Source organism: Stenella coeruleoalba (genome assembly GCF_951394435.1).
Source record: "Stenella coeruleoalba genome assembly, chromosome: 8".
In the NCBI taxonomy this organism is placed as follows: domain Eukaryota; kingdom Metazoa; phylum Chordata; class Mammalia; order Artiodactyla; family Delphinidae; genus Stenella; species Stenella coeruleoalba.
Window position 1 is genome coordinate 69,274,019 of NC_137154.1, and position 23,863 is coordinate 69,297,881.

Here is a 23,863-nt window from a genome sequence, read left to right on the forward strand (position 1 = left end):
GGAACTTTAGAAGTAGTCTTGAGATTTTAATTTTTCCTCCATCACTTGGATTTTCTGCTTTAAATAGGCCTTATCTAATATAATATGAATATTCAGGAGAATTGATGTAGCTAATACCTAAAGAGAATTCATTTAAGTTCCTGTTTCCAAATAGCTTTTCAAAAAAGTTGCAGGAAGCCTCTTTTCATAAAATGTGTTAAATACTCATCCTTCAGGTTCGAGAACAAGAAAGAGATATTGCTTTACAAATAAGAGAAGATATAAAACAGAGGAGAAATCAGCAACTCACTCGTTTGGCAGAAGAACTAAGGACAGAATGGGAGGAATCACAAACTCAGAAAATAAAGAACTTGGAAAAACTGTATTTGGCAAGTTTAAGAAATATGGGAGAGGGGCATCAACAAGCCAAAGAAAATGTAAGTGAGCACTTATTTGACTACCTTCCTGTGGTAGTGATACTTGTTAAAAGCAGATTACAGTTGTTAGACACTTACAAAAATGTTTTCATGTATAGAATTTGCTGTGGGCAGCCTGAACTTTTTTGTAAATTTAATATAATTTAAGAATTCTGCTAGGTTCATTTCCTAGTAAGAGTCATGTCAAGAATAATCTGTTTCCAGTGATGTTTAAGTTAACATTATTCTCTAACAAATTTATGGTTACCAAAGAGGGAAGGTGGGGGGGATAAATTAGGAAGTTGGGATTAATATATACACAGTACTATATATAAAATAGATAACCAACAATGACCTAGTGGATGGCACAGGAAACTATACTCAGTATTTTGTAATAACCTATAAAGGAAAAGAATCTGAACAAGAATATATATATGTATATAACTGAATCACTGTACTGTATACCTGAAACTAACACAACATTGTAAATCAACTATACTTCAATTAAAAAAAAAAAACATTATTCTCTTCCAGTCCTTAACTGTCTGTGTAAATAAAATAATAACCTTCAGAATTAGAAGTTGTTACTCATTTCAAGGATTTTGGACAGATTCAGTGGAGTGAATTCAGATTTCTGGTTTCATTTTCATTATCATTCATTATTCCTCGTACCTCCAAAACGGGTAGTGGAGTGTGTATACACTTGAGTTCATTCACAGACAGTAAAAATTCTTTGATGACTTTCACAAAGGCAAAGTAGAACTTAACTCAGTATTTAAGACTGCTCTCTGACCTTATTTTGTTGTTTATTGTGCTTTATGGTTGGAAAATGCTAGATTGTGGTCCCAGAGGTAGTCACACAAAATAAACAAGCTGGGTTCCAAAGAAGGCACGTCTTTGTTACCAAACTTTTAGGGAATAAGAGAACTCTTTAAAGAATGTGGCAATCAAAATATTCTTGGTCCCTGGTTTTAGTTTGTGTTTTTTAGTAATAGCCATAAGTTCTGACATCAGATTTTTGTAGCTTTATTTATGCCATCATTAATTTTGTGCTTTAGTGCAGTGTTTCATTTGAATACACCGTCATGATTTTTGCCCTTACTGGGTACCACCCATATTATCATATATTTGACATTTTAATCCTGTTTAACATGACATTTTAAGTAATATTTGTTTTTAGGAGCCTGATTTAAATGCTCTGGCACACCGGGCAGCAGAAAGAAAAAAAAAAGCAGAAATGAGGCATAAAGAGGCCCTGAAAGTACAGAAAAATCAAAAAGAAATGTTAATGAAACAAAAAACCTGGTAAAGTAATAGTGATTTTTACCATATTCTCCACTGAAACTGATGTGGCTGGAAGTAAAGGGTACATTGGATACTTTTTAAAAGTCAGTATATCCATTGTGTTTGTTAAACTTGGTTTAAAATAATGCAGTGGGGGAGTGGTTGCTTAGATGAACATACTAACAAATGAGCTTTCTCTTCTAGTCTGACTGTAGTGGCAATTACTAAGTTTCTGGAGAAATGTATTACTAGTTTAGAATGCAAGTCAACCAAAATCTGTCTGCCTCCGATATAAAAAGAAAAAAATCAGTGCAATTATGAACATTAAAAGAGGTTGTTGACTCTGCAAGTCATTGATGAGATTTTTGCATGTTGTAAAAATGAAAGAGCATGTTACTAGTCAGCAGTAGTCATTTTATACAGTGGCCCATCTTTATCGATAATTTCTAGTTTTTTTACTCTAAATTATTCTCAACTAAAGAACATTAGGTGTTTGTTGGGTCACTCCCCATTGTGGAGCTTTATATCTTTAGATATACCTCTTTCACTTGGTAAACATCTTTTTACCTGTTCATTGTGTATAGACTCTTTATTAAACAGCATATTGAGCCTGTGGGATCAGACTGGAGGATTTCTTGAGATTGTAATGGCTTTTATATTCTTAACCCTAAGAGTTGTACTGTAATATTATCTGAAAGATTAATTTATGACATCTTGTGTTTTTTAAGGCATATAAAAGCTCGAAAAGAAGCACTGCTTGCGGAAAAAGAGAGATCTGCCAAAATTACAAGTCTGCCACCTCCTCCTCCAACTCTTTTTGAGGTGAATTACTTTGAGTATTCGAGCTAGGTTATAATAATTCTTCTTTACTATTAGAATTCAGTGTAGGTCAAAATACCATTTGTATTAATTTTTAACTGTACAGGTAACACATATCTGGAATATTTAAAAATAATCCTAGATATCATTTTACCTATGAATACTTTAGTATGTATCTCTGATGTTTAAGGACTTTTTAAAAAGCACAATACTAATATAATATTTTTCTCAATATAATCCAATACCCAGTCTGTGTTCAGTTTTCCCCAGTTGTCTCAAAAATTTCTTTTGTTGTTTGAAAAACTGTAATGTTTTTATTTTATTGGGAAAGAAAAGGATTATTTGCCCTAAAGACTTTCCTACATTCAAGATTTGACTATTGTAAATAGTTACCATTTTATAGATAAAGAAATTAGGTTCAGATAAATTAATAAATTTACACAAGATTATGTAAAGTGATAAGAGAGGCCTGTTTCTTTATGGGAGTAAAATGTTTGATTTTGAGCTTATTTTTTTTAAAAAACATTTAACTTATTAAGCAGAAATTAATTTTGAAAGGTCTTGCCTCTCGTTCAGATTATCTTGTTATGGTTATTAAAATGGCTAGTTTGGATGATTATCAAAATTACATAGTTATTTTTATCAAAAAAGTTAAGTAGAAGTAAAAAAAAAAATACACATACAGGGATATCTAATTTAGTTGTATAGACAAGTGTATTTTATATATGTATGATCAGCCTAAGTACCAGATGTTCTTGTCTTAAGCCTCTGGTTTTGTCAGCCTTCCTGCTTTTATGTTGAGCCATCTGCCATGTGACATTTGATCCAACAAGATCCAAGTGGAAAGGCAAATTTTAGCCACTCCCTCAGTACCTTGTTAAAAGGCAGGCAGTATTTTATCCATGTTTTTTTGATTACTTTTGTCATAATTCCTAATGTTCCTAACAAGCCAAGGTCAGAATTTTAAAGCAAGCAAAATATTGTCTGTGTGAATGATTTGGCAAATATGCATTATATGTAAAAGTGTGGTTGTGCTTTTTTCCCCCAACTTTTTATTACGAAAATTTTCAAAATACAGAGAAGTTAAAAGGAGAGTACAAAGGAACAGCTCTTTGCATTGTGTGTAGATTTCAAATGGTTGTGTATACATTTGAGTGAATAAATATATACATTTGAATATAGATTGTAGAGATTACATTTCACCCTGTATACTTCAGCATGCCTCTGCTAGAATAAGGACATTCTCTTATGCAACCACAACATCACACTAAGAAAATGTACCAGGATCCAGTCAAGGTTTACCTGTTGCTTCTGCTTGCTTTGTCTCTTGGTCTCTCTCAATGTGAAAAATTATCTCCCCCAACCCTAGCCAACATTTTATTTCAGACTTTTTGAATAGACGAGACTAGTTTCTTATATTCTGTATTTGTCTGATGTGGTTATGTGACTACAAGAGATCTCCATTATAAAGGTATATTTTTCTCTTTTCAATTGCCAAGTAATCTGGGAAATGATACTTTGGCACCAAATAGGTATCTATCACCCTTCTACATTTATTCATTGGCCTACTTCTGTTAGACAAAAGAAGAGAGAACTTTCTCTTATCAGTGATTATGAACCACCATAACCAAACGATCAAACTTAGAATCAATAATAGCAGAGCACCTTGACATTATGTGCCTCCTAATATCATGTAGTAAACTGTATAGCATCACCTATTCAGTACTGTTGAAATATAATCTGGGGCTTCCCTGGTGGTACAGTGGTTAAGCATCCACCTGCCAATGCAGGAGACACAGGTTCAAGCCCTGGTCCGGGAAGATCCCACATGCCACGGAGCAACTAAGCCCGTGCACCACAAATACTGAGCTTGCGCTCTAGAGCCCGCGAGCCACAGCTACTGAGCCCATGTGCCACAACTACTGAAGCCCACATGCCTAGAGCCCATGCTCCCAAAAAGAGAAGCCACCACAATGAGAAACCTGCGCACTGCAATGAAGACTAGCCCCTGCTTGCTGCAATCTAAAATAATTTTATTTTAAAAAACAAAAGAAATATAATCTGGCTTTTAAACCTAAATTCCAGCTTAATGGAAATACAGTGCATGATCTCATGAAAAAAATGAATAACTGATTAAAATACAAAATTAATTTTTCATTGGATCCTGCTTTAAATGAAAATTAATACTTTTAACCTAACAGTCTATTTTCTGTTTCATTTTTCAGAACATTGAAGTAAAGAAAACTTCTAATGTGAAAACCAATAGTTCTACCTACCATCATCTTTATACTTTTGTTAATAGAGAGGGGGACACAAAACAGGTGATTAACTGTTTTTTCATGACGCTCACTTTATTATTTCTCTGTTCATTGAATTGAGTTACACCTTTGTTCTACGTTTATTGTTCTCAGATGTCAAAATTTGAAAAGCTCTACCAACCATATTAGGGTAATAGTGATAAAAAAAAAACTTTTAAATATGCTTTGACTTACGATGTCATGTTTATTATGAATGCTGATTTAACATGAAAGAAGAGAGTTGGCTACTTAAACAGTTATATTTTAAAATATAGTTTTTTTACCATAAAACTTTTTTTGACATAAAAATAATACATACTCTGTGAAAATTTGAAACTATACACATAGGCGCAAACTAGGAAAAACACCCATGATTCCATCACCAAAAAGTAATGCAGTTAATACATTAATGGATTTGTTATAGTGTTCATGTATAAACATATATACACACTTTTCAAAACATGATTTTTAATAGCTACTTAATATTTCATTATAGAATTTATTTAACCATTCTATTGTGGTTTTTTTTTGCTTCATAAATGCAAACATAATCATCTTGCACATTTTGTCTACAGCTCTGACTGTATGTTTAGAATAGATTCCTAGAGAGAAATTATAGGTTCCAAACTATAACATTTGATAACAGATATTTAATACAGATCATTAAATTGCCTTTTAAATAGCATCAACAACATATGAAAATGGCCATTTTATCATACCCTTGTCTGTATGAAATGTTGTGGTTTAAAAGTTATTGTCAGTCTTAAGAGTGACAAATGATTATCACTCCTTATTATAATTGCTATTTCTTTGTAACAGTGGGTTTTCACTTTTTTCGTATTAGATATATCTGTCTACTAGAAAAGTAAACTTTCATAGTGTAGCATTCATGTGGAGGTTAGAATTCAACAAATTCCGTAATAGCAGGTCAGTATTCGGTCAAGACATGAGATGAGTATTATCATAGAATTAACTTCTTTTTTTTTTTAATTCTTGAATTTTATTTATGTTTTTATATAGCAGGTTCTTATTAGTTATCCATTTTATACGTATTAGCGTATGTATGTCAATCTCCCAGTTCATCCCACCACCCCAACCCGCCCGCCACTTTACCCCTGTGGTGTCCATATGTTTATTCTCTACATCTGTGTCTCAATTTCTGCCCTGCAAACCGGTTCATCTGTACCATTTTTCTAGGTTCCACATATATGCGTTAATATACGATATTTGTTTTTCTCTTTCTGACTTACTTCACTCTGTATGACAGTCTCTAGATCCATCCACGTCTCTACAGATAACCCAGTTTCGTTCCTTTTTATGGCTGAGTAATATTCCATTGTATATATGTACCACATCTTCTTTATCCATTCGTCTGTCAATGGGCATTTAGTTTGCTTCCATGATCTGGCTATTGTAAATAGTGCTGCAGTGAACATTGGGGTGCATGTGTCTTTTTGAATTATGGTTTTCTCAGGGTATATGCCCAGTAGTGGGATTGCTGGGTCATATGGTAATTCTATTTTTAGTTTTTTAAGGAACCTCCATACTGTTCTCCATAGTGGCTGTAACAATTTACATTCCCACCAACAGTGCAAGAGGGTTCCCTTTTCTCCACGCCCTCTCCAACATTTGTTGTTTGTAGATTTTCTGATGATGGCCATTCTGACTGGTGTGAGGTAATACCTCATTGTAGTTTTGATTTGTATTTCTCTAATAATTAATGATGTTGAGCAGCTTTTCATCTGCTTCTTGGCCATCTGTATGTCTTTGGAAAAATGTCTATTTAGGTCTTCTGCACATTTTTGGATTGGGTTGTTTGTTTTTTTAATATTGAGCTGCATGAGCTGTTTATATATTTTGGAGATTAATCCTTTGTCCATTGATTCATTTGCAAATATTTTCCATTCTGAGGGTTATTTTTTCTTCTTCTTTGTAGTTTCCTTTGCTGTGCAAAAGCTTTTAAGTTTCATTAGGGCCTATTTCTTTATTTTTCTTTTTATTTCCATTATTCTAGGAGGTGTATCAGAAAAGATCTTGCTGTGATTTATGTCAAAGAGTGTTCTTCCTATGTTTTCCTCTAAGAGTTTTATAGTGTCCAGTCTTACATTTAAGTCTCTCATCCATTTTGAGCTTATTTTTGTATATGGTGTTAGGGAGTGTTCTAATTTCATTCTTTTACATGTAGTTGTCCAGTTTTCCCAGCAAAACTTACTGAAGAAACTGTCTTTTCTCCATTGTATATCCTTGCCTCCTTTGTCATAGATTAGTTGACCATAGTTGGCATGAGTTTATCTCTGGGCTTTGTATCCTGTTCCACTGATCTATATCTCTGTTTTTGTGCCAGTACCATATTGTCTTGATTACGGTAGCTTTATAGTATAGTCTGAAGTCAGGGAGCCTGATTCCTCCAGCTCTGTTTTTTTTCCTCAAGACCGCTTTGGCTATTTGGGATCTTTTGTGTCTCCATACAAATTTTAAGATTTTTTGTTCTAGTTCTGTAAAAAATGCCATTGGTAATTTGATAGGGATTGCATTGAATCTGTAGATTGCTTTGGGTAGTATACTCATTTTCACAATATTGATTCTTCCAATCCAGGAACATGGTATGTCTCTCCATCTGTTTGTATCATCTTTAATTTAGTGTCTTACAGTTTTCTGCATGCAGGTCTTTTGTCTCCATAGGTAGGTTTATTCCTAGGTATTTTATTCTTTTTGTTGCAGTGGTAAATGGGAGTGTTTCCTTAATTTCTCTTTCAGATTTTTCATCATTAGTATATAGGAATGCAAGAAATTTCTGTGCATTAATTTTGTATCCTGCAACTTTACCAAATTCATTGATTAGCTCTAGTAGTTTTCTGGTGGCATCTTTAGGATTCTCTATGTATAGTGTCATGTCATCTGCAAACAGTGACAATTTTACTTCTTTTCCTATTTGTATTCCTTTTATTTCTTTTTCTTCTCTGATTGCCGTGGCTGGGACTTCCAAAACTATGTTGAATTAAAGTGTCAGAGTGGACATCCTTGTCTTGTTCCTAATCTTAGAGGAAATGCTTTCAGTTTTTCACCATTGAGAATGATGTTTGCTGTGGGTTTGTTGTATATGGCCTTTGTTATGTTGAGGTAGGTTCCCTCTATGCCCACTTTCTGGAGAGTTTTTATCATAAATGGGTGTTGAATTTTGTCAAATGCTTTTTCTGCATCTGTTAAGATGATCATATGGTTTTCATCCTTCAATTTGTTAATATGGTGTATCACATTGATTAATTTGCATATAATGAAGAATCCTTGCATCCCTGGGATAAATCCCACTTAATCGCGGTGTATGATCCTTTTAATGTGTTGTTGGATTCTGTTTGCTAGTATTTTGTTGAGGGTTTTTGCATCTATATTCATGAGTGATATTGGTCTGTGATTTTCTTTTCTTGTAGTATCTTTGTCCAGTTTTGATATCAGGGTGATGGTGGCCTCATAGAATGAGTTTGGGAGTGTCCCTTCCTCTGCAAGTTTTTGGAAGAGTTTGAGAAAGATGGGTGTTAGCTGTTCTCTATTCTCTAAATGTTTGATAGAATTCACCTGTGAAGCCATCTGGTCCTGGACTTTTGTTTGTTGGAAGATTTTTAATCACAGTTTCAATTTCATTACTTGTGATTGGTCTGTTCATATTTCTTATTTCTTCCTGGTTCAGTGTTGGAAGGTTATACCTTTCTAAGAATTTGTCCATTTCTTCCTGCTTGTCCATTATATTGGCATAGAGTTGCTTGTAGTAGTCTCTTAGGATGCTTTGTATTTCTGCGGTGTCTGTTGTAACTTCTCCTTTTTCATTTCTCATTTTATTGATTTGAGTCCTGTCCCTCTTTTTCTTAATGAGTCTGGCTAATGGTTTATCAAATTTGTTTATCCTCTCAAAGAACCAGATTTTAGTTTTATTGATCTCTGCTATTGTTTTCTTTGTTTCTTTTTCATTTATTTCTGCTCTGATCTTTATGATTTCATTCCTTCTACCAACTTTGGGTTTTGTTTCTTCTTCATTCTCTAGTTACTTTAGGTGTAAGGTTAGATTGTTTATTTGAGATGTTTGTTGTTTCTTGAGGTAGGATTGTATTGCTATAAACTTCCCTCTTAGAACTGCTTTTGCTGCATCCCATAGGTTTTGGATCGTCGTGTTTTCATTGTCATTTGTCTCTAGGTATTTTTTGATTTCCTCTTTGATTTCTTCAGTGATCTCTTGCTTATTTAGTAACGTATTGTTTAGCCTCCATGTGTTTGTGTTTTTTAAGTTTTTTTCCTTGTAATTGATTTCTAATCTCATAGCGTTGTAGTCAGAAAAGATGCTTGATAAGATTTTAATTTTCTGAAATATACTGAGGCTTGATTTGTGACCCAAGATGTGATCTATCCTGGAGAATGTTCCATGAGCACTTGAGAAGAAAGTGTAATCTTTTGGTTTTGGATGAAATGTCCTATAAATATCAATTAAATCTATCTGGTCTACTGTGTCATTTAATGCTTGTGTTTTCCTTAATTACCTGTTTGGATTATCTGTCCATTGGTGTAAGTGAGGTGTTAAAGTCCCCCACTCTTATAGTGTTACTGTTGATTTCCTCTTTTATAGTTGTTAGCATTTGCCTTATGTATTGAGGTGCTCCTATGTTGGCTGCGTATATATTTATAGTTGTTATATCTTCTTCTTAGATTGATCTCTTTATCATTATGTAGTGTCTTTCCTTTTCTCTTGTAACATTCTCTATTTTAAAGTCTATTTTATCTGATATGAGTATTGCTACTCCAGCTTTCTTTTGATTTCCATTTGCATGGAATATCTTTTTCCATCCCCTCACTTTCAGTCTGTATGTGTCCCTAGGTCTGAAATGGGTCTCTTGTAGACAGCATATATATGGGTCTGGTTTTTGTATCTATTCAGCGAGCCTGTGTCTTTTGGTTGGAGCATTTAATCCATTCACATTTAAGGTAATTATCAATATGTATGTTCCTCTTACCATTTTTTTAAATTCTTTTGGGTTTTTTTTTGTAGGTCCTTTTCTTCTCTTGCGTTTCCCACTTAGAGAAGTTTCTTTAGCATTTGTTGTAGAGCTAGTTTGGTGGTGCTGAATTCTCTTACCTTTTGCTTGTCTGTAATGCTTTTGATTTCTTCATCAAATCTGAATGAGATCCTTGCTGGGTAGAGTAATCTTGGTTGTAGATTCTTCCCTTTCATCACTTTAAATATGTCATACCACTCCCTTCTGGTTTGTAGAGTTTCTGCTGAGCAATCAGCTGTTAACCTTATGGGAGTTCCCTTGTATGTTATTTGTTATTTTTCACATGTTGCTTTAAATAATTTTTCTTTGTCTTTAATTTTTGCCAATTTGATTACTATGTGTCTTGGTGTGTTTTTCCTTGTGTTTATCCTGCCTGGGACTCTCTGCACTTCCTGGACTTGGGTGGCTATTTCCTTTCCCATGTTATGGATGTTTTTGAAAAAAATCTCTTCAAATATTTTCTTGCGTCCTGTCTCTCTCTCTCTTCTCCTTCTGGGACCCCTGTAATGCGAATGTTGTTGTGTTTAATGTTGTCCCAGAGGTCTCTTAGGCTGTCTCCATTTCTTTTCATTCTTTTTTCTTTTTTCTGTTCCACAGCAGTGAATTCCACCATTCTGTCTTCCAGGTCACTTATCTGTTCTTCTTCCTCAGTTATTCTGCTATTTTTTCCTTCTAGTGTATTTTTCTTTTCATTATTGCATTGTTCATCTCTGTTTGTTTCTTCTTTAATTCTTCTAGGTCTTTGTTAAATGTTTCTTGCATCTTCTCGATCTTTGCCTCCATTCTTTTTCCGAGGTCCTGGATCATCTTCACTGTCATTATACTGAGTTGTTTTTCTGGAAGGTTGCGTATCTCCACTTCATTTAGTTGTTTTTCTGGGGTTTTATCTTGTTCCTTCATGTGGTACATCTTGTACCACATGAAAAGGCACATCTGCCTTTTCATCTTGTCTGTCTTTCTGTGCATGTCATCATAGAATTAACTTCTAGGAAATAAGAGAAAATCTTGAAACTTGTTTAAAACATTATTACAAGGTTAGTATTTTATAATACAGAAATAATAACTTCCATCTGTTGCTAACTTGCTTTTGTCCTATATGTTTGTCCACTTCACTAAAACATTGTTTTTACATATGTTTTTACAGTATTAAATAGATGTTTAATACTAAGATTGATGAAGAAAGACATTTTTCTTCTAGCTCTAATACAGGGTGCCGCTGATGGTATCACAGTAGGTTATTAAACTTTCCTGTTTAACAGTAGCTAAAAGATGTACCTTCTCTTCAATTTCTGGACTTGAAGATTATATCAGTAGTTATAATGCAGTTTTATAAAAACAGTCACACAAGCTAAAGTATTCCGGTATTTTCTTTTATTTACTTCCTCACACCATCACTTAGGAAAAATCTGTCCTTAAACCTTGGGTTTAAAATGGGACAGTGGAGCAGTGTACTTGGTTTCCCATATAACAAATCTCTGCATTTTCATCTGCATCTAAGCTTATTTCACATGCACAATAATTTAGAATCTTTCTTGGAGTAGAATAATAGGATTTTTACAGCAGGTATTATATAAAAAATACTTGCACTCTTGGCATACATTTTAGTTATTCCTTCAGCTGCTTCCTCTAAATAAGCTAGTTCCTTTTTCTTCAGTCAGCCTTTTAGCATGTAAGAGTTGCTATCATTTTTTGTTTGAATATCTTGATAAAGTGGTTCTAAAATTTCTTGTATGTTATAAAATTTGTCTTTGAAGAAGAGTGATGAATTTGACCTGCTCTATTCCTACATAGAGCCAGTTATTCTCTAAATTTTGTTTTATGCTACATTTACATTCTATGCACACAGTTAAACAAAACTTCGTATGCTTGAAATTTCTGAATTACTCGTGCCCCTCATCCTGTTTGTTCCTTTGTCAGCAACAGTTAACACAGCACTTGTTAAAATGGATTTTTCATCCTAGAAATATTTTTCCAATCAGATCCATTGTATTATTTGTTGTGAGGCCCAGAAATGTCAGCAGACAAGCAGAAACACATAAATTCAATTTACCATCATACTTAAGATAAGTCTGATGTAGAAGATGCAGAAGTAGCATATTTAGTAATCACTTGTTGTTTTGTGCACTGCAGATTACAGTTCACAGAAAAGATTTTCAGAAACATGTTTTCTAGAAAGAATTTTTTGCTTGGGATTCACAGTTTTTGCAAATTTCACATATCTTTTGAGTTCAACTGCTAAAAATGGAATCTATTATTTCAACCAGATTTTTGTTTAAAGTTTTAATTGTATTGACACAAATTTTTAAGGGATTGTCTTTCTAAAACATTCTTGTAAAATCTTGTTTTGACATTGGGCAGTCAGATTAAAACTTGTTTGGGGTACCTAATTTTTCTCTAACCCTTTATTTACTTGATATTCTTTATGTACCTCATTATATCTGGACTGAACATGTTTATTATACACATTGTATGTTTTGAAGTTTTTCCTTCCCTTTAAATTTTGGTTTACCAAAATTGACATTCTGCTTTTAATTCACCCCCACATGATGTGAAGAATTCCCAAATAACTTTTTTTTGAAAACCTCATGGCCTAAATGAAATGTTGCTCCTAAAGATTATTTTATTTAATGTTATGCATTAATGCAATCTGACCTGTGTTTATTTAGATTTGCGTAAATATTTATTAGCTCCAAAGGTATTTAATATTTTTCATACACTTGTTTGGCCAGTGCACTCTTTTTTTTTTGGCCGCACCAAGCGGCATGTGGGAATCTTAGTTCTCCACTCACACCCCCTGCAGTGGAAATGTGGAGTCTTAACCACTGGACCACCAGGGAAGTTCCTACTCTTTCTGAATACGTTAACTGTCTCTTTACCTATTTATCTCACAGTTTGAGAGTTATAAATAATTTTAGATATATAGTTAACAGCTTTCATGGTCATTATTGTTTCACTTGACTAATTGTCAACATATAAAATATATAAGATTTTTTACAAAGTGAATGTTTATGTGTAATACACGTTGTATCTCCTCCCACATCTGATATTATTGTTACATCAATGAGATGATGGCTCACTGTGCAACCACATAATCATTGATTATGCACAAGTTCTAGGAAGCCAGAAATTATATTAAAGTAGGTGTTTTGGTGATTTGGCTTTCCTGAGGCTGAAGCCAAGCTGTACATTTTGGCTAAAAACCAAAGACAAATCTTAGTGCTTCCCCAAATGGCTTACATGACCTTCAGCGTTTGTGGTTTCTTAACTACTAGCTTTGCAGGTGTTTACCTTTCAACACTGTTGTTTTAATAGAATTTCTTAAAAAAATGGTGGAAGAATGTATTTGGATGAGTATAGTTTACTCTGCTTTAAAATGAACAACTTGTAAAACTTTACACTAACAATTTGACTTTTTTCATAGGTACATGCTGTTGATAATTGTAGGCATTTAAAACTATAACTTGTTATCATTTAATTCAATATAAGTAGAAAAACATGATTTTAAGGTTGTTTTGTTTTTTAGTTATCACTTTGTTTCACACTTTATTGAATTATCTAAAATGTTACTGATTGACTGCTAGCCAGATCCTCATTTGGCTGCTAAAGAAGAGGCTAAAAGATTGGAAGAACTACAGAAACAAGCGGCAGAAGAGAGAATGGAGCAGTGTGAGAAGGCACATGCACGGGGTTTCCAAGCAATGAAAAAGATCCATTTGGCCCAAGTAAGAATTAAATTCTGGCTGTGACCACTACTGATGGCCTTAGAGATGGCACTGTAAAACTTAACTGATAGTGAACAGGCTCAGAGGACAGAGTTGTGAAGAATGGGAAAATATTCTCTCTGATTCGTGTCATTTCAAGCTGCCCAACTTGCTTTTACCTCCTGTTTCAAATTCACGTTGGGTGAAGCTGTTCTCATTTCTCTTCTAAAATTTTTACTGATGAATGTATTAAAAGTTTAATATTTTAATCAGTCTAAAAATAGCCCAAGAAGAAATTAATCACTTTTCTAATTTAATTATTTGAATTGCATTTGTGCTCTGCAAATTTTAAGATTCGATTCATTAAATATTTATTGAGCAAAGCACTTGTTGGCTTTGCAGAATATTGATTCAAAGGTAGAATCATGATCCTTGCTGTCAAGGAGCTTTGACTTTGTTGCAGAGCTGTAAAATATGTATCGTGCAAACTGGCTTTGTAGTCACAGCTTTACATCTGTCTTGCTTATTGTTCAGTGTTTATTCTTGAAACAGCATAAAAATGATTCATCTTTTTAGAAGTCTGAATTTGACTAATGCATTTAGATGTTTTAAACATTCATCTGAAGAATGAGTTTTTAAGTACTTCTATGGGAATTAAATGCCTTAAAATTCTTTTGTATGGTTTGAACTGAATTATGACCTTCTCCCTTAAATTTTTAGTTCTTATAAACTAAGGGTAAGTTATGATTATCATAACTTACCCCTAGTTTATAAAAACTAAAAGATGAAAATTATGGGTAGTAATTCAGACATTCAGTTACTTACTGAATGTAAAATAACTGAATGTCTGAATTATTACCCATAATTTTCATCTAAGATTTAAACCTATAGGAAAAAAAAAAAACATGAATAAAGCAGTTGGTAAGCAGAGCACATTCTTCCATAAATCAGAAGTGTTTAGTGGTTAAGAAAGTGGACTCCGTGGTCAGTCCTTTCCTGGATTTTCCTCCCTTCTTCACTGCTTAGCTGTTTGATCACAGGCAGGTTACCTAACCTCTCCGAGTTCTGTTTCATCATGTGTTTTATGAGGGTTAAACGAGTTTAGCAAAGCCCTTAGAATTGTGCCTAGAATTTCATAAGCTCACAGTGTCAGTGGTCATAGTAGTTGTTATAAATAATTCAAGTAGAGTACTATGCCACACTTTCAGTGAGCCAGAAATAGTATGCTTATTCAAATAACTTTGAAGTTAATTTAATGATATGGTTTGAATCTTAATATAAAAAATGAATTTGGTCATAATTTGATTCTTTTCAAGGTCGGGCAAAAAAAACTCATCTCCAAATGACAAAATATTTACAAATAAGTAGTGTGTAATCACTTAACAAAAACGTTGTTATACAGGCTCTCTACCTTTTTCTAGACTGTATCTCTTACACAAGAATGGTCTGCAATACATACAGAGAATTTCCTTTCCCCTGTTTGAACCTTTTTGCTGCAGACCCTGCTGTGCCCTGGGATCTTCCTGCTATAGTGTGTTTGGCCTCTACGTGCCTCTCCAACTTCATCTTTCGTCCTTAACCATCCCTGCCCTCCATACCCTATCTATAATGAACATTGTACTTTCCCTGACTGCCCATGCCTTCATCTGCATAATTCCATGCTGGAGTTGTTATTTCTTACTTGTACTCCTCCTCCTTCACCCACTTATATCTGGCTAAATCCTCATCCTGGGGGTGAGAGGTTTTCCCTTATCCCCCCCTCCTTATCCTCCACCACCAAAATTAAGTTAGATGGCTTCACTAAAACATTGTGCTTAAACTTTCATATTTGCCAGACTCTTTAGACTTAAAAGAGGTATGTACAAGTCCCCTTTAATCTTGAGGACTCATAGAGTGTGGAGTAACAAGAAATATCTGTTAAGCCACAGTTACCCTGGCTGGGTCTTGGTGCTCACCTGAGACTGGCCGCTGCTGCTGGCTGTATGGAGAGCTGAAACAAAGTACACTGCAGGAGCGGTGGCAGCTTAGTTAGAATGTAGCTTCATAACTGTCCTGAGGAAGAAGACCTGTGCCTGGCAGCCACTTTGAAGCCCTGTGGCCTAACCAGAGCCATCTTCTCATAGTACTTACTAACATCATACGGTTGACCCTGGCCCTGTATGGGTCCACTTATACCCACATATTTTTCCATAGTAAATACTGTGGTATTGCATGGTCCATGGTTGGTTGAATCTGTGGATGTGGAGGAACCGCGGGTATGGAGGGCCGACTCTTAATTAGTGTCTCTGTGTTTGAATAAATGGTAGAGGAGGGGAGGGTACTAAAGTCCCTGTCTTCATGATTTCTCCACTTTTCCCTCACTATTCACGTTACTATCCACTGTCCAAAGTGTGTTACTCAGTTGTTAATTAATTCTCTTTATTCTTGAAGAATCAGGAGAAACTAATGAAAGAACTCAAACAGCTACAACAAGAGGACCTGGCACGCAGGAGACAGATGGTAGCACGGATGCCACCACAACTAGTTGAACTTCCATACAAACGCAGTGAAATGAAAGATGATTGGCAGAGAGAGCTAGAATTTGCCTTTGAAGACATGTACAATGCAGACAGGAGTAAGATATTTTCAGTAAACTTTCAACAATGCTTTGAAACGTTTTGGTGGGAAAATACATTTGTCTTGAAGCAGTTTTTATTTTGAAATAAGTTCTCAGTTTGAAAGAGGCTCTCATATTTTAGACTTTAAACTATGATGGTCTTTAAAATTTTATGCTCAAGTTCTTAGTCATTTTGGAATGGAAACATGTCTCTGTATTTCTTTATTGAGAGGTGAAAGGAAACCTGATTTTGCACCTTGAACCAGAGCCTCTGCCCACTGTGACTGATCAGATCCAAGATGAAGAACTGGACCTTTCAATGGAACAAGAAATTTCAGGGGAGACTGAAAACATTCCAGTGACAGAAGCTGAAACAATACATTCTAGTGAAGCAGACGGTAAAAACTTCTGAGCTGAATATTGCAGTATTTCGTAGGAAAAAAATGCTAATCATTTGCCAACAGTTAGGAAAGTCTGGTCTGTTTTAAGTGCAAACAGTAACTAATACTCATGGGAGTGATGGAAGGAGGAAACTTCAGATTTCCATCACTAAAGATCCTTTTCATATACATAGGAGGAATGTTATTTTATTTATATGTACATATAGTCTAAAGATTTCTAGGTTATTTAAGTTAGATGATCAATTTTGAATTCATTTGAAAGGTCAGCATTTTTTTTTTAAGACTTTGATCAAATCACCAGAAATCCTACCATATTAATTACTGCTAGGCACTTCATGCATAATGATGATCAGCACAAACTTTGGCCTCTCTTCTAAACTTCATCTCTATCTCCACCATTCTGAACTTTTTCACGTGGCTGTTGCACAGGTACTTAGAACTTGGTGTCTGACAATAAATTTATCATCTTCTCTTGCCTACTGAAACCTTGTCTTCCTGCCTTCCTCACGTTAGTGATGATATCACAGTCTGCAGTAATCCAAGCCAGAGACATGAGAGGTACCTCTAAAAAGATAAAGGTGTCTCTTACTCCACATCTTCTTAGAGACCAAATCCTCTTCCTTTTGACTTCTTTTCTCCCCATACCTATGAGTATTGCCTTTGTTCAAAACCACTCTGGCTTTCTTTTCATCTTCACCCTATACTGTGGATAGGTAGTCCTTGGGGTTCCAGTTTTATGTGGGTCTCCTCTTAGACTCCTTGGGTGAGGGCTCTAAGCTTTATCCCTGTCTCCTGTGCCCACACTGCTGTCCAAACAAAGTGTAAGCTTCCTGTGGTTTGGCATAAACTTCAGAAGATGGGTTTAGGGCTCAATTGCCGTGAATTCCCCTTGAAACTTCATTTCTGGCCTCTGCAGAATCTTTTATTTTCTTGGGAACCTTACAGCACATATTTTGAATGCTAGTCTTACAGATTAAGAGATATGCATTCTGTCCTCATTTAGCAAGCAGAATAAACATCTTCCTGATACATTTTTATGCTTGAAATTTATGTTGCTGCCTACTGTTGAAAAATAGTTGACCTATGAACAGCAAAGGGTTAGGGGCGCCGACCCTCCATGCAGTCGAAAACTCTACATATAACTTAGAGTCGGCCCTCTGTATCCAATGTTCCACATCTGCAGATTCAACCAACCCTGGATCATGTAGTCCTGTAGTATGTATTTATTGGAAAAAATCCTCAAATAAGTGGACCTGTGCAGTTCAAGTGCATGTTGTTCAAGGGTGAACTATAGTTGAATTTTGGTGTCCTTATTTAAATTTAAGTTGAAAAAATTATTCCTGGTTATAAAATTGTGTTAAATTGTAAATATTGAGGAAAATAAAGTTGTGCTTTTGTTTTAACCAGTGGTTGTTATAGTAACTAAGTATAAAGATAGAATAATTTACCTGGTTTGTAACAGATGCTGAATAAATTTTTTTTCTTTTCTTTTAGTTCCCTTGGCAATGAAGACCCACCAGATTCCTTCAAAAATTCTTTTTAAAAAATTATTAAATAAGATCCGAAACCAAAAGTCTCTCTGGACAATTAAATCCATGTCTGAGGATGAAAGCGAAATGATTACAACTGTTAGTGAAACTGAAAGTAAAGCCCTGACAGTTGAATCAGGAGCAGCTGTGAGTGAAGACAGACCATTATCCTCTGGGCAGAAACAAGGTAGTTCTCTCCAGTCATCTCATTTTACCTTTCTAAGTTGTTCAAAAATATGCTCATTTCTGAAAAACCGAAGAATAGAGGTCAAAAGGAAGAAAATATTTTAAAGCCCATAGTGCTGCCACTTAAAGGCAATAAATGTTAGAAACCTTAGTGAATCTCCTTCCAGAGCACTTTAAGTGTAGTAGAATTATATATATATATATCTCTCATCTTACATATTTCAGTAAGTGGCAAAAAATTCTCTTGCTTAAGCCAAAAAGCTTGCCATTCTGGTTCTGCTCTCCTATATCCTACATCCAAACCATCATCAAATCCTGTCGGTCCTACCCTCAAAATATATCCAGAGTCCAACTGTTTCTCACCACCTACTATCCTAGTTTAAGTGATGTTCATTCTCTAGTGTAGATTCTTGCCTGTATTAACTGGTGGCCTCCTAACTGGTCTTCTATCCACAGCTTTTGCACCTTCCTGCAATAATCTGTTTCCAGAGACATCCTGTTAAAACACATCAGCTTATCATTCCTCTGGGAGAAGCCCTCCAACAACTACCCATTTCCCTCAGGAAAACCATTTTGCTTACAGTGGCATCAAAGCTTTACATGATCTGTGCACACACCCCTCCCCACTACTTCTCTCTCTGACTTCATTTTCTCCCCAATCACTGCACCATAGACACCGACTTCCTGGCTATTTTTCCAACACAGCAGATACGAATCATATGGTCTTTGCAAGTGCTGGTCTTGGTTGGGGAGGGAGGAATGCTCTTGGATATTTTTATGGTTCACTGTCTCACTGCCTTCAGATATTTGCTCAGATACTGCTTTCTCAATAACGCCTTCTCAAACCACTCTATGTAAAACAACAAACTTCTGTGCCTTCCCCCACCCCCATAATCTTCACTCCCTATCACCTCTACTCCATAGCTCTTAACATCTGTTGGACCATAAATTTACTTTCTTGCTTATTTGCTTCTTGTCTTGACACCTACCCCTCTCCACCTTCCTCACCCTCCAGTCCTGGAATATAGGGCTTGATTTTGTTCATTGCTGTATCCCCAGAGCCTAGACTAGTCTAGTGCCTTATACATAAAAGGTGCTCAGTTAATATTTGTTGAATTAATTGACTAGCCTAAAGCAAAGAGAGGTAAGTTTGGAAGTCAGATATACATATGATATTCAAGCACATGGGCATGGAAGAATTCTTTAGGGGAAGGAATTCAGTGAGAAAAGGTCTTAAAAGACCATCTGAAGGGACTGCATCATTTAGAAGATGGCTAGAGAAGGGGCAAGCAGCAAAGGCAGGAAAAGGGAGTGAGAAGAAGGAGAGAGAGTATGGTGTTGGCATTTAATACAAAGGGACACTTTCATCTTTAATCCATAACCAAGTTATTTTGGAAAAGGCCCTGTGTGAGTAGGCTTTCTCTAGCCTCATCTGGCTTCATTCTTCCCCTTGTCTGAGCCAAGTTTTTCACTCCTCACAGGATCTTAATACCTGCTGATCTGTCTGGAAAGGTCTCCTGTACATCCCCACAATCTTTACCTGCTTGATTCCTCCTTACCTTTCAACTGTCCACTTAAATGCCATTTCCTAAGAGAAATCTCATCTGAGTTCCTAGTCTAATTCAGATTCCTGTGAAATACTCTATTGTGTAACCCCCCTTTTTTCTTATATAGTACTGGCACCGTTTCTAATTTTATAATTTTTTCTAGGATAATTATATAATGTTCTGTCCCCCATGTACCTCCTTTGAGGCCTTTTCTTGTTGACCATGGTAAATTTGCATACAGCACATAAGTAGGTGCTGAACGAATGAGGTGACTGAATGCTCCGTTCAGTTTCTGGCTACCCTGATGTGATCAAAATATACTGCTTTAACTTCCTTCTCTGCTCTGGATTCATAAATAATAAAAATCCTAATACCTAAGTATGTCAAAGATACACTTAAATTTCTTCTCTTTTTACACGTTGGTGCCTTGCTTACTCTGCTCTTTCTATGCTTCCCATTGTGTTTGAAACTCTGTCAGCCTACCTTTTAAGTCAGTTCTTCGTTTTTTCTTTTTTGTTTATAATTTTAGTCTTAGGTCTTTTTGTATTAGGCTAGAATTTATTGGATAAAATATGTGGTCTCTGGAAGGTGGCTGGATCTTAACTAAATAAGACACTCAGGTGGACCAATGTTAATCTGAATGTAGATTTTTGTTACATTTGTCAGATTTAAGTTTTGACAGTGAAAATATGTTCATAATGGTGTATCTATTCCAGATGTTGAAAGTGACACGCTAACAGTTGACTCTGGACCACTTACTAGTGAAGATAAACCACTTTCATTCAATACAGACTCTGAAAAGGAACAAGGTATTTCTTTTATCATATTCTCAAATTAAACTTGCTTGATTCTTCACATCTTTTTCCTAATAAAATTACATGTAATGAACAAAAGATATTACAGTGGTATCAAATTCTAAAGTATTGAAACTAATTATTGCTTTGGGGATTCTCTTAGAAATGAAAGAGACTCAGCCTATCACAGCAGTAGCTCAGAGTTCAGTTCTACTTCATCCTCAGGAAGAAGCAGCCAGAATTAGAATGGCAGCAAGGCAGAAACAGGTAATTTGAAATTTTTATTTTATTTTTATATTCATTTTGGCTGCACTGGGTCTTCGTTGCGGCGCATGGGCTTCTCTAGTTGTGGTGAGCAGGTCCTAGAGTGCGCAGGCTCAGTAGTTGCAGTGTTCAGGCTTTGTTGAGGTAAGTGGGATCTTAGTTCCCTAACCAGGGATCGAACTCAGGCCCCCTGCATTGGGAGTGTGGAGTCTTAACCACTGGACCACCAGGGAAGTCCCTGAAATTTTATTTTTAAAGGTTTCTTTCTTCCCCTATGTACTATAGTTTTACTTGACCGGTGAAATTTGTCTTAACATCTGGCTACTTTTGATACCATTTCTTCTGCCTTGTCTTACACATTCATTTGATAGAAGGTACTTACTTCATCTTTACTTGTACTACTCATTTGACCCTTATTGCATTCTGCTTTGTATTTTATACTCTGGTATGTATCTTATCTTCCCTATAAAATTTATCAGTTTTTTAAAGGCAGAGACTATCTTTTTTTTTTTTTTTTTTTTTTTTTGCCTCACCATGGGCATGTGGAACTTCCCCGACCAGGGATCGACCCATGCCCCCTGTAGTGGAAGCATGGAGTCTTAGCCACTGGACCACCAGGGAAGTCCGAGACTGTCTTTTTTAAAAAGTCAATTTATCCTACATAGTTTCTTGTACAATGCTTTACACATAGTAAGTACTCAATAAATATTTGTTGAATAAATGAGTCCCTGTCATAATATTAAACATTGATCTGGGCTTTGTAATCCCAAAAGTTTTTTTGAAAAACTGTGTTTCAAAGAAAAATTTTAAATTCAACTTCCGTAACTGTAATATTTGTCCCTTCTACTTTAATGAAAGATTTTCTTAACACAGATTACCTCGAAAGAGGCTAATTGTTACTAAGCCAGTCAGTTTATAGTCATAGTTTTTATAAAAATGCAGCTGAGGGATGACAATTCTATGAGCCAATATTTTAAGTCTCAGATAAATGCTTTCTAATCAATATTCTAAAGCAGTATTGTCCAGTAGATTTTCTACAGTAATGGAAACATTCCATATCTATGTTCAGTATGGTAGCTGCTACCTACATGGGCTGTTGAATACTTGAAGTATGAGTAGTGCAACTGAGAAACTGAATTTTAAATTTTATTTGTTTTGGGTTGATGTAAATTTTAATAGTCACATGTAGCTAGTGACTACTATATTGATAGTGCAGTTCTAGAGTTACTACAAAACTGTAAATGGTTTAAATTCCGTGGCTCCTATGAGTGAAGGAAAGGAAGGTGAAGATAGGAACTAAGCTATAGCCACTATTGCCTGATTAAGAATAGGTAATATCATATTGAGACATTTTAAATTTTGAAAACAAGATCATTTTTCATTATCTCTAGTAGACGTATTTCTCTTAATAAAACTTCACATACATTCCCTTTTCTATTTATTCAGTATATGTGTCTTATATATGTTTCAAGGACTACTAGGTGTTGGATTTAACAGGCAACCAGACAGACTAGTCCCTGTCCTCAGGAACCTTACAGTTACTTTAACACATGTTTTTAGTTCTTGGATTTATGTGTGTATGTGTTGGTATAATTTTGAGTTTATTTGTCATCACTCTGCCATTATTTTCCATCTCTTTAATGCCTGACAGTAAGGACTGAATGTTGCTCACTGTACTTTTATTTAGCTTGTAGATAACGGCACCCTTTTATGAGTATGCTTGAGAAATCAAAGTGTTGTGAGCATTCTCGATATTTAATTTCTTAGGCATTATTCTTACTGAGAACAAGGTAAAATTAAAGATGTGAACACAGAATTTGCTACTTCTCTGGCGGTGATGCTTCAGTGGTGATCAAGGTTTCCCTGTGCTCCCAGGAAATAGAAATAGTTAATATGTTTATTTTTACTTCTCTCCCTTTTCCTCCTTTCCCCTTTTCCTGTCTCTTGCTTCCGTCCTCCCTCTGGTAGTGGCAATAACAGATAAAACGTCACCACTTTCTTCTTGGGTAATTGGTACTCTTGGTGATGAGACCTGTTTCTTTTCATTGTAATGCATATAAACTTTTCTTTGGCATGAGTTTGTTGTTAATAAATCAATAGTATTTTTGTTATTTAGATAATGGAAATAGAAGAACAAAAGCAAAAACAGTTGGAATTACTTGAACAAATTGAACAACAGAAATTAACATTAGAAACTGATTGCTTCAGAGCTCAGCTGGAAGAAGAAAAAAGAAAAAAAACTCAACAGACTGGGGTACGATGCAGGAAATCTAATCCCTACATAGATTGTTGGGGGATAAAGAAGTGTGGGCAATCTTAGCATTCAGAAAAGTAAAGTGCAATTCTAATTTGTATTTGATAATTTTTTAAAAAAATAATGTATATGTAAAAATAACTTTATACAAACCTAATGACTTTCATCTTTCAGTTTCTACAGGGTGCTAATATATGTGACCATGACTTGTATGTAATGTGTATGTTGAGCTCTTGGGCTTGACACTAAAGGAGAGTGGTAGATTACTTCATTTCTTAACAATGGAAATGCCAGTCTTTTTTATGAAAAATAAAGCTATATGGAAGTTTACAATTATAGAACATCAGTTTATGTAAAGTACTTTAGTACTTATTTCTGGATTTGCCTTTTAGTTAGTATCTTTGTCTTTTATTAGGTTGGCACTGCGCCAGCATCATGCACCATAAGTTCTGATGAAGATAATCACAGGCAGATGATTTATAACTATCAACAACAGCTATTACAGCAAAACAGGTATTAGCTAGGGTACAATTTATATGTGATAGTGTGTGGCTACATTTTCAGGATTTCTTATTTGGTTTATATGAAGGTCTTATCAGGATTCCCTTTAGAACTATGGCATGTAGATTTCTCAAAGAGCAATGTTAATAACATTGTTCCATTTCTGCCTTGATTATGGCCACCCCTAGATTGAATTTAATGTATAAACACTTAAGAATGTGGGGCATTTTTTTTAATCAAAAAGAATAATGCTTGT

General features: G+C 35.1%; 1 protein-coding gene across 15 annotated transcripts in view; it reads left to right on the forward strand.

Annotated features, from left to right (window-relative positions):
• CEP295 (centrosomal protein 295) overlaps positions 1-23,863 on the forward strand; it is a 48,321-nt gene that overhangs the window by 5,065 nt on the left and 19,393 nt on the right. For 11 of the 15 annotated variants that reach the window (XR_013829328.1, XM_079928554.1, XM_079928563.1 and 8 more), the window contains 12 exons: positions 216-416; positions 1,576-1,700; positions 2,408-2,501; positions 4,724-4,819; positions 13,416-13,556; positions 15,966-16,149; positions 16,362-16,529; positions 18,027-18,248; positions 20,511-20,603; positions 20,752-20,855; positions 22,969-23,106; positions 23,522-23,619. Coding sequence is in view for 14 of the 15 variants with exons in the window: in XM_079928554.1 (XP_079784680.1) it covers positions 216-416; positions 1,576-1,700; positions 2,408-2,501; positions 4,724-4,819; positions 13,416-13,556; positions 15,966-16,149; positions 16,362-16,529; positions 18,027-18,248; positions 20,511-20,603; positions 20,752-20,855; positions 22,969-23,106; positions 23,522-23,619 (1,664 nt within the window). In the remaining variant the exon portion in view is untranslated. Of the gene's footprint in view, positions 1-215; positions 417-1,575; positions 1,701-2,407; positions 2,502-4,723; positions 4,820-13,415; positions 13,557-15,965; positions 16,150-16,361; positions 16,530-18,026; positions 18,249-20,510; positions 20,604-20,751; positions 20,856-22,952; positions 23,107-23,521; positions 23,620-23,863 lie in introns of those variants that run through there. The other 4 variants (XM_079928556.1, XM_079928557.1, XM_079928558.1 and 1 more) reach the window with 4 other exon arrangements.